The following is an 11,232-nucleotide window of genomic DNA, read 5'->3' on the forward strand; positions in this document are numbered from 1 at the left end:
GAGTTAATGCTATTTTTAAAGAGTTGAAAATTGCCAGAGTAATCGACTCTGGTGCTTTTCTGTCCTTGGTAGGTGAGTTAACCCTGGGGGTCCTTTGCTGAACTTTGGAGTGCTGATTCTAGGTGTCCAGGGCAATGGCGCTGTGTTAGGTTCTTGGTATTTTATTATTTTTTAAAATGAATGTATAGTCATTATTGCATATGATACAGATGCAAAAAGACACAAAAAATCAAAAAGCCACATTTTACTTTCTTTTTCTATGAGCAAAACAATATCTAGGTGAACAACGTTTAAAATTAAAAATAACTTCTACTAATGAAAACATATGTTTTTGTTTTGGGCGGTTTTGCTTGTTTGCTGAATTTAGAGGACGATTCCAGCAATACCTCCTCACAGCTCCTCTCTCGTCTGTTCTGCAACCCCCCACCCAAACACTTGCTACTATTAGTAGGAAAGGTGTTAATTGCCTCCTAATTCTGCCTCCCAGTTCATTGACTATGTTAAAATCATCTGGAGCCTGTCACAGGCTGAAATTTCTCTTCTCAAAATGGTGGCCCTGGGCTTCCCTGGTGGCGCAGTGGTTGAGAGTCCGCCTGCCGATGCAGGGGACATGGGTTCGTGCCCCGTTCCAGGAAGATCCCACATGCCGCGGAGCGGCTAGGACCGTGAGCCATGGCCGCTGGGCCTGCGCGCGTCCGGAGCCTGTGCTCCGCAACGGGAGAGGCCACAACAGTGAGAGGCCCGCATACTGCAAAAAAAAAAAAAAAAAAAAAAAAAAATGGTGGCCCATAACATTCCTACATCCTTTCCACAGATGGTTCGAATTTATTCTCTTGAAGCTCCACCCTCACTGAAGGTCCTCAGTTTTACAGTCTGTCTTTTTACAGGGCCAAGGTATATTTCCTATTGGATAGTTTTAAAAAGAACCCATATTGACTACAATAGGTTTAAGAGAAGCTATGATTTCTTCAAAGTCTCCAAAAGCGTTCCCTCAACTCCACGCAAACTTGAATTAATGGGGCAAGGGATACTTACTGAATCACCAGCACCACTTTTTTGGCTCCTGGATTTTCCTCAGAGAGCTCTTGTAAAAGTTGCTTTTTAACAGTGGCACAGTCACAGTTATTAAGTAAAGCGGAGGCCTTGCCAACTTTCTGGTTTTGCTGCCCAAATTATTGAATGTTTGGTTGATTATAGCCCTAAAACACCCACATACTAAGAAGCTTTTAAACATTTTCTCCCCTGGGCAATCACCTGGTATACCTGAACTGAAAGTCCACCACATATAAATTAAGTATTTACTCAACTAACTGCTAAAATCAATGGCCTTGAGGAATACATTAAAAATTACACAACAGAGCTTGGCTTTTATGAATTAAAACTCCTAAAGCTTAAATGTGATGACCTCTTCTCAACCTGGAAAACTGATTTTAATTTTTATGCAACAACCCCTAGAGATGAGCACATTGTTGTTAAGTGTCCAATATATGAACTCATATATAAGGTGTAGCACAGAAAAGGTGAGCTGGAGGAAAGAAAAAAATTAAATATATAATTTTAAATTTTATATATATATATATATATATATCAATGCTTAGTAATGAAAGTATGAATGATAACCCTTCACTGTCCAAGTTGAATATCTGCTGTGAAAAGAAAAGTACATATTTCAATAAAACATACATGACAAAGGAAAATTGTTGTTTTAAGCCTCCGACTAGGAAAGCCTAATCAAACATTATGCCAATGGTAAAACAGGCCAAAACAGAAATGAGAATGGAGAAATTTGAGGAAGAGAGCTTTAGCCCCAATTCATGCTCACTTTTTTGCAAAATTTGTCACAAATCAGGACAAGGAAGGAAAGAGTGGAAGGTTAGTTTCTTGGCTAAATGAAAGGTTTAAATAAGAACAAAATAATTGTTTCCTTCATGATTTCAAAGACTGATAACTAATGATAGAGAAGCAGGCACCAGAAACACAGAGTCAGGCGTGGAGTCATTGTTGGTGCAAGACCACAGTTAATGGATCATTTCTAATTCAAAGAGAGCATGATTTCTTCTGGGTCTCAACAGCTGAACACATAGTCAGCTCCCTAACGATTCACCACCCCAGCAAATGCTTACAGTTTCTGAGTCACTAAAATCCTAAAGCAGGTTGAGGGATATTGAAATATATTGGAACATGGAACACACTAGCATGAATAGTGATCAAGTCCATTGGCAAGAGAGAAAAATCTCATGTTGATAACTTCTAAATGGTTAATGCTGCTTGGGATGTCTTCAGCATAAATATTGGTGGCCTCAGTGATACACATAGCCTCAAATAACTGAAGCAAGAGTAAAAAACACAATGAAACAAACAAACAAATGGCAGCCCCAACTTGGTAACCCAGAACACTGCCTTAACAAGCACGTGAAGCTGCTCTCCAGAGAATAGGTTCTTAACCTTTTGGGAAACACAACTTATTTTAACAATCCGATACATTTTATGGATTTGCTCAGAAAAGAAAATGCACACATGGGGCCACACACAGAGTAATATAATAATATTTTAGGATATTCACAAGACCTGTCTAAGTCTCTTAATGAATTTCACTTGAGAACTGAAGACCTAAGGGCTCCCCAAAATGCCTGGGATCAATTGAAAGGGGCTAGAAGAATAACAGGACAAGTGGGAAAGTGTGGGGTATAACCACCAGGACTCAGGCAGGGAAAAGCTGTTTAAGAGGGGCAATAGGTAAAATGAGTTGGAGTTAAATAGAACTTATCCGCTTCGTGATTAAGGCAAATTACTTAACCCCTTCGGAGCACTTCTCTACCTCGGTTTTCTCATCTGTTAAATCTGTAAAAAACAACCATTTTACACAAGGCTCTTGTGCTGATTAAATGAGAGAACGTGTTTAATGTGCTATTGAATAGGTGCTCTGTGAATAGATATTGTTTCCTGGTGGTGTATCAACTTAGAAAAAAATGAAAGTTCTAAAAGAATTTCATTTTTTTATTGGAATAGTTAAAAACTGGATATAATCCATATGTCCATGACTGGGCAATGATTAAATAAATTATGATACATCATCACAGTGAAATAGTATGAAGCAGCTTTAAAAATGAGTTAAAGCTATACTTATTGAAGTTGATGTGCTAGTATGGATAGATGTTTATTTACACTATTAAATGGAAAAAGCAAGCTGTAAAACAATATTCTACCCTGTAAAGTACTCATCATTTATATAAGAATTTCCCACTGATGGACATTTAGGTTGGTTTCTGTTTTTCTCCCTAAGTTTAAATAACAACTCTCTATAACCAAGCTTCTGATTTTTTTCTTTAAGATGGACTCCTAAAAAGGAAATTGCTTAGTCAAAAGATACATACGGGGCTTCCCTGGTGGCGCAGTGGTTGAGTGTCTGCCTGCCGATGCAGGGAACACGGGTTCATGCCCCAGTCCCGGAAGATCCCACATGCCATGGAGCGGCTGGGCCTGCGAGCCATGGCCGCTGGCCTTGCACGTCCGGAGCCTGTGCTCCGCAACAGGAGAGGCCACAACGGTGAGAGGCCCGCATACCGCAAAAAAAAAAACAAACAAAAGATACATACGTTGTAAAGCTTTAGAGAGATATTGTCAAATCACTTGGCAGTTAACCCATATCAATTTACAATTACACCTGAACTGTTTAAGACTGCCCCCAAACCATGCTCTATTTGTTTTGCATACTTTTGAAGCTTTGTTAATTTTATAGTTCAGATTAATTGAGGGTCACTTTGATTTTCATTTTCAATTATTATCAGGGATGAACATTTCTTTCACGTGCATGTTAGTATATTGCCCTCTACACACTTTTCTATGGAGTTTTAGTAGGGTTTTTTTTTTTTTTCATTAAATTTAAAGTATGAAAGGTAGAAAATCTTTGGCTTTCGTATTTCTTCGTTACACATTCCAATTTAGATATCTATCTTTTCACATTTATAATATTTTTGGCATACAAATTTTAAATTTTATATAGTCCAAACTATTGATTCCCCTTTCTGATTTCTTCCCATGTTTCTATGTTTAAAAAGATTCCCATACTAAGAATGGGCAAGTACTTAATGATATTTTCTTGTAGATTGGTTTATGGTTTCCTTTATACATTTAAATCTATAACTTTTCTCAGATTTTGTAGAGTAAGGTTAGGGTCTTTTTACTTTGTTTGGTCAATTATTCTTTTTCAGCAATTTATAACCAATGATCTTATCCCAGTGTCTTGTTTTACCCATATTTTATATTTGGCTTGGAGTCCCCATCTCTCCTGGGACCTAGTAGTGACTTGAGGCAGAAGTCTTTTAGCAAGTCCTTACAGTGCTGTGAACTTGGAGTGAGAGCTTTCTAAGTGCAGAATTTTCTCAACCAACTGCATTGTTCATTGTTGTTGTTGTTGTATATGTGAGATTATTTCTAGCATTCTTGTTATCTATCATTAAGGATATAGATATAAAATGAGCATGTATCAAAGATTTTTAACTCATTAAGTAATGAGGAACTGGTAGATGTTACTATTGATTCCAAGAAGAATTCAGAGCAGAGACATATAAAGGGAAAAAGAAATTTTGAAATGAATTTACAACTAGATGCAAAACTGGTCTATCAAAATCAGTGCAAAACTTAGTTGCAGTCCATCAAACACAACTGCTTTGCATTTATACAGACAAGAAGTATTTGCATTATTATCAGATTTCTACAACTTACAGAGTTGTAATATCAATCAAAGATGAGAAAACCTAAATTAGTGAGTAGTCAAGATAGTCACCATTTGTTTTTTGCCCTTCCACAGTCTCTCACAATTTTTCCTGACAGTCTCCTCCCCTCTTTTTATCATAATAATTTCAAAGAAAGATTATTCTTATAAAATAAAGCTGGTCTCATTAGAGTTGGCTGATTTTTTACATAGGTGAAGTAAAACTTTTATTTACCATATTGGACACCTTAAGTTGCCCATGTAAACCCTAAATCCATACAATTTTGAACAAATACTAAATGAAACTGTGCTAGGAAATTTTCATAAGAACTCTCAAATTGAATTTTTAAAAACCTCTATTATTTGTTGACCTGAGGCTAGGAAACCAAGCCCAAGGAATGCTCAAGTTAGTTACACAGAATATATAATATTCTTGGACTTTTAAAGTCAAGAAATAGGCCAGAGCTTCGTAGACATTGCTTCCATAAGTAAAGTCAAACTTAATCCCTGAAAAGAGTGGCTGTTTCTACCTGATTAAATAAGCATTATTTTCAAGTATGACATTCTAGTCAAGGCCCTGATTTTATAATTTGTACAATTATATTATGTACAATTATAGATGACAGAGCATTGTTGAACCTATGCAAATAACTAAATGGCCGTGGAAAGTAAGGAGACTTAATATAAATTTCTGAATCTTGGAAGAGAAGTGGGAATCAGGTATCATTTAAAAATGTTTCACTTCAGTTTACAAAAGCAGACTTTACTAAATTGCAATGGGTTACATATTGCTTAACAAGAGAGAGATAGGGTAGTTCTTATATATCTGAAAATAGAAGCTTAAAAGAATATCAAGTATATTCCAGACAAATAGCCACAATATAATTTCTCTTATTAGTTCGTTCAGTCTTATTATAATTGATTCCTGCTCCACTGGATATTTGGTTAGCTGTTCTATGCAGTCCTCTCGTTTGGCCAAAACAGGACCTGGAAATCGGCGGTGCAGTTTGGAAGTTGTCTAATCTATGTCAGCTCAGCTTTGAAGTGTCAATAATTGAAGTACCTGGTATAGTTCTTTTTTACAATATTCTGACACTTTTCTTCTTAGTTGAAGACACAGATTCTCACCTGTAACTATAAGAGAGACTTCAAGGAAGCATCAGAGTAAAACAATACCATCTGTAGGTGATAGGGACTTAAAATGGCTGAGTGATTTATTACTAATAATTTTCAAATGTGAACAGTCTGATGAGGGTTCATAATAAGAATAATGCAGAAAACAAAATGGTTAGTGCTTTCTGTGGTGTGCAAAACAAAGATGATAAAGCCATTCCCTGCCCCCCACAAAAAAAATATGACAAACCATCTAAGGATAATGATTAACTTTATTTTAAAAGAAGTTTGTGAGTGCTGTACTTGATTCGGAAAAATAGATGAAAATAATTTTATAGAGGAAGAACTATTGAGATATGATGTAAAATAATCCTGAGATATAATTGTTTATAACAGGAACATCAAGTAAGAGGTTCAGTAAGTCTGCAGTAAGACCTAAACATTTGTATCTTTAAAAACAAGAGCTGAAATTATGACAGATAACATTATACTACTGTTGTCTAATATCATCAGGCTCAGTGCCACAAGAACTCTGCTAAATACAACAAAACCTGATGGAAATATTCCTAAGAGTTGCAATCAGTGTTTTCCCTGAGGGTAAAGCCATATTATAAGACAAGAAGGGCAATGACATAACTCCAGGGACTTCCCAAAAAGCACACAAAATATCTGAAATATTTATGTTAATAACATTATACCTATACAAATCTAACCTCTGCAAGGCTGAGCACCTCTTCTGATTTAACAACTCTTCCCACAGAAAAATCTAATTCTTTCTGGCACCTCTTTTCAAAGGTGAAAAAATAAATCTTTGTGATTTTTCCAGGGGCCCTCTGGGAAATCGCAAATATAGCTTCTGGTGTAAAATATATCTGGAAGGTTTTATTTAATTTTTCTATACTTAGGATCCAATTATGGAAAGTCAAAAATCAGGAAAAAAATTATCAGAAGATATTTGGACACTTGATTAAGATAGGATCAGGGTGCTACAAAAAATAATACTGAGTTAACTAATTAAACATTTAAGACAATAAAACATTTAAAAATAAACATTACATTAAGATGATTGTAAAGAACCTTTGCTCTTTATAAGTGAGAAATTTTTGTTCTTTGTTTTCTTTTATTTGTTTCTTAATTTTTTCTTTCTTAAACAATCAAGGATGTAATAAATTCATCATAAAGCACAGAAAATTATTCTTGTAAGACACAATTTGCTACCTAGACAGATTACACAGAAGGTATAAAAAAAAAAAAAGAAAAGAAAAGACTTTCATATAGTAGGCAAAGGAATTAGCCAGTAATCAAGTCCATCAAGACAGGGCAAACTTAACTAAAATTTTAGCACATTTCATCACTTCTATTCAGACTCAAGTACTATAAACCAAGGAAAGGAAAATTTACTTCCAAATTTTGTCCTTCATTTTGCTTTTTCATATCACAGCAATTCTCAGGAGATCCATGAACTCAAAATAATTTTTATATTAATAGTAAGATGTTATTTCTGTTAACATTTCAATTATATTCATCATAGCTATAATCAAATGAATCAGTATTTTAAATTTGCTCAATTTCCACTTCCAGTATGGTAAATATTGACAGTTATAATCCACATAAAATTTCTTTGTGGTCTTCAGTAAGTCTCAAGATTTTACAGAGGTTCTGAGATAGAACAAAAGAGAAAAAAAGAAAAGCCTGAAAAGCACTACTATATATACATTATATAGTTATATTTAATATATACTGTGTATAATTATAACGGTGATTTTTTTTTAAGATTTAATTTTATTTATTTTTGGCTACAGTGATTTTTTTTTAAGATTTAATTTTATTTATTTTTGGCTACGTTGGGTCTTCGTTGCTGCGTGCGGCCTTTCTCTAGTTGCGTCAAGCAGGGGATACTCTTCGTTGCCGTGCGCAGGCTTCTCCTTGTGGTGGCTTCTCTTGTTGCAGAGCACAGTTTTCAGTAGTTGTGGTACGTACGTGGGCTCAGTAGTTGTGGCTTGCGGGCTCTAGAGCACAGGCTCAGTAGTTGTAGTGTACGGGCTTAGCTGTTCTGCGGCATGTGGGATCTTCCCGGACCAAGGATCAAACCCGTGTCCCCTGCATTGGCAGGCAGATTCTTACCCACTGCGCCACCAGGGAAGTTCCTATAATAGTGACTTTATATATATAAACATATATAAATTATAAATATATAAAAATTATATAAATTATATTTATAAATATATAAATTATAAATATATAAATGTATGTTATATATAAATGTGTTATATGTGTATATAGATATGTATAATTACTACTATATACTGTTATAAAGCCTCCACTATAGGATATAACTACTTTCTCTTTGAAACACAAAAGCAAAGAGACAGTGGTATTAGTCTGTCCCTATTGCTTATGATGTAGTCTCAACCATTCATATTAATTGTGATTTTTAACCAAAGTAACTTCTATTTTATAAAGAAAACTAGAGATGGATAACTAAGTACTGTCTCTTTCCCAAAAGCATTTTAATAGACAAGCAAAGTTTATATTACATCTTTGTACAGCCGCACACAGATCTTTTTAAAGAGACAAAATGAACAGTTCATTAACATGACCCAAGATAGGAACTTTCCATTGGATATAAGCAAAGTATATAAACTTAAAATTATTCCTAATAATTAGGCATCAAATTTTCAGTATTCCATCATAATTAGAAACTATCTGGATATCATATGAATATTCATTATGTAATTCAACCTAACAGACGTCTAAGTTTTTATATTACTTAAAGATCTGGGGAATTATGTTCAAGCTGACATAGTAAAAAACAAAATTACTGTTGACATGAAGTTGTCAGAAAAATGATTTGATTTTGTTGAATACAGACTTACATTTCTCATTATCTTAAAGATTGTGTCGGAGTAACGTTAGCTTATTTGACCAGTATATCTCAATAAGTTAAAAAAAGGTAAACCCAAGTACAGTAGAATAAAATGTATATGCTTATGTTATACCTAACATTGATAAATCAGAGGACAAGCTGTTTGCATTAAACCAAAATTATTACAGTAGTCTGATTTACCAAATATTTATCTCAATTTTATGACCTTAAGTTGTTTAAACATTTCTGTGAGAATAACTTTTTAAGGATAGCACATTTAAAGTATCCAAACTTTAATATCCATATTTTCCTGGAAGTTTATAAATATTTGACTTACATAAGAACTTAGTTGTATAAGAACTCTATAGGCCAATCAGAATAGAGTTTCTTTAATTTAGGAGACTTTTAAATCTAATTTATGAATTCCTCCAGAGATAGGAAAATATTATATACTCACACATAAAGATGTAAAGGCCTTTCTGAATTCTAAGCATATATACACACAGACATGTAGGGAACGTACAGCTTCAAATCTAAACATTAGCCACAGTTCAAAAGTAAATGCAAAGATGTTACCAGTCCATATATCAAAGAGTTGTCCTCTTTTCTGATGCACATGGGATTCTTAATTTCTTCAAAGTAGACAAGTAAACAAATAAAGAAAAACTGCTAACAAATCAGATTCTCTGTTATCTCTCCCTCAAGAAAGAATAAATCTCGGTGGTCTATTAATCTATTTACAGAGATCACTAAGGTTAAGACGTAAAATCAAATTTCGAATCATTGTTGTCACCAATGGGGAATAATTTATTCATTGTAAAAGTTCCGAAAACACAAACAAAACGCAAAAATAGCAAAAAGGAAAATATGTAAAATTAATTTCCAAATTGGTACAAAGCAGGTCCCAATACAGGGCAATAATCAATTGCATGCCACTGGGCACAGTTAATTTGCATCTTTGTAGAATATATTGCATTATTATCAGTTTTCTCCAACTTAAAGATTTGTAAAATGGCACAAAAACGTGGACGGGTAAGCCACTTGAGACACCCACTCTTTTTGTTTTACCCATTTCAAAATCTTTACAATTTTACAAACTCTATTTAACCAAAAATGGGTCAAATATATTCTTTCTCACTAGTGTAAGAAAATGAATACTATGGGGAAAAGACAATATCAAAGCTTCTCTCTAGTCCCAGATCTAAATTTCTTATCATCTCTTCCTACAAGAGAAAGAGAGAGAGCGAGTAACATCATTCTTTTGTACTTCAAATATAGAAAAGGCCCAATGACTAATATTTTGCAATTGTAGATATTGTCTGACTCGTTTAGCATCTGTTTTCTCTTACCAGTACCACATTAGTGAACACTTGCCCCCATAGGCATTCCCTAGGAGCCTGTAAGCATGACAGACTATCGTGAATAAAGGCAAAAGGACCAAACCTTTTTTCACAGATTACAATACAAAGGGGAAAAAAAGTAGATCAAATAGTTTTTAAACTGATAAGAAATTTTTTATGAAAACCACCAGGGACAGGTAGTTAGTTCCACTAGTCTGAACCAGTTCCAAACTTGAGACATTTTTATTTGACAAACTTGAAATCAAGATAGCATTCTTTTTGACTTATTACCCTGCAATCACATGTGTTTACAAAACCCTCCCCTGGGAACTTTGCAGAGTTAGTGACCCATGGGGTTCAGCAGAGTCTAGACAAGCATGAACCTGGGGAACACTGCTTTGATCCTAGATATTTTCAGTAATGTCACAACCCAGGGCCTCAAAGCTCCTGATTGGAATTATTACCGCTCCTGAGAAAAAGAATCTGGGGGGAAACACAAACATATCTCCATGGCCACAGCCTTCTTAGTCCTGTTTGCTACAACATTGAAGCACGAAGAAAATTCATTTAATGCTAATTATTTACATGGACTGGACTGATTAACGATATGATTTATGTATTTTAGGCTCAACCAGGTGACAACTCTACTAGAACCCCTATCCAGACAGAGCTCTACATACAAGCTGTCATTTTTGACCACGTTTCCAGAAGAAAGACTTAACTACCAACATGTTAGATGGTTTCCTAATGGTTTGCTAAATTTAAATGACTCCTATAACCAGAAGCAAATTAGAATAATAAATGAGTCCTGTAGCTATAAGGCAAATCAGAATAATAAAAGTTGATAAAGAAATTAGGAAGAAAATCATGATCTTGACTATCTGTTTTGTGGTACAAATAACTTCTTAATCTGATTTGAGGTTTTTCTAAATTTTTTTCCCCCTAAACACTGAAGCTGATTGCAATAGTTCATGGGAGAAAATCTTGTTGCTATTTCAAAGATATAGTAATTAGTGACTTCTTTTATACCTCAGATTTTCCACATGTTTCCAAATGTTCCAAAAATGTTCTGGGTCCTACTATCGCCAAATACAGCAGGCCAAGCCTTATACCACATGGCAGTGCTAGCTCCCGAAATCACTGGAAGACAGGCATAAGGAAATATAAATACAAGGTTTTTAGTAGCACTACATGAGTAA

At 34.7% G+C, this 11,232-nt stretch overlaps 1 protein-coding gene across 3 annotated transcripts in view; it reads left to right on the top strand.

Annotated features, from left to right (window-relative positions):
- CFAP299 (cilia and flagella associated protein 299) overlaps positions 1-10,898 on the top strand; it is a 638,990-nt gene extending 628,092 nt beyond the window's left edge. The window contains exon 6 of one of the 3 annotated variants that reach the window (XM_032632705.1): positions 10,659-10,890. In XM_032632705.1, the coding sequence (XP_032488596.1) occupies positions 10,659-10,754 (96 nt within the window). In that variant the 3' untranslated portion in view covers positions 10,755-10,890. Of the gene's footprint in view, positions 1-10,658 lie in introns of all 3 variants that reach the window. The other 2 variants (XM_032632704.1, XM_032632703.1) reach the window with 2 other exon arrangements.
- The last annotated feature ends 334 nt before the right edge of the window (positions 10,899-11,232 follow it).

This window comes from Phocoena sinus, chromosome 5 (genome assembly GCF_008692025.1).
Source record: "Phocoena sinus isolate mPhoSin1 chromosome 5, mPhoSin1.pri, whole genome shotgun sequence".
Classification (NCBI taxonomy): domain Eukaryota; kingdom Metazoa; phylum Chordata; class Mammalia; order Artiodactyla; family Phocoenidae; genus Phocoena; species Phocoena sinus.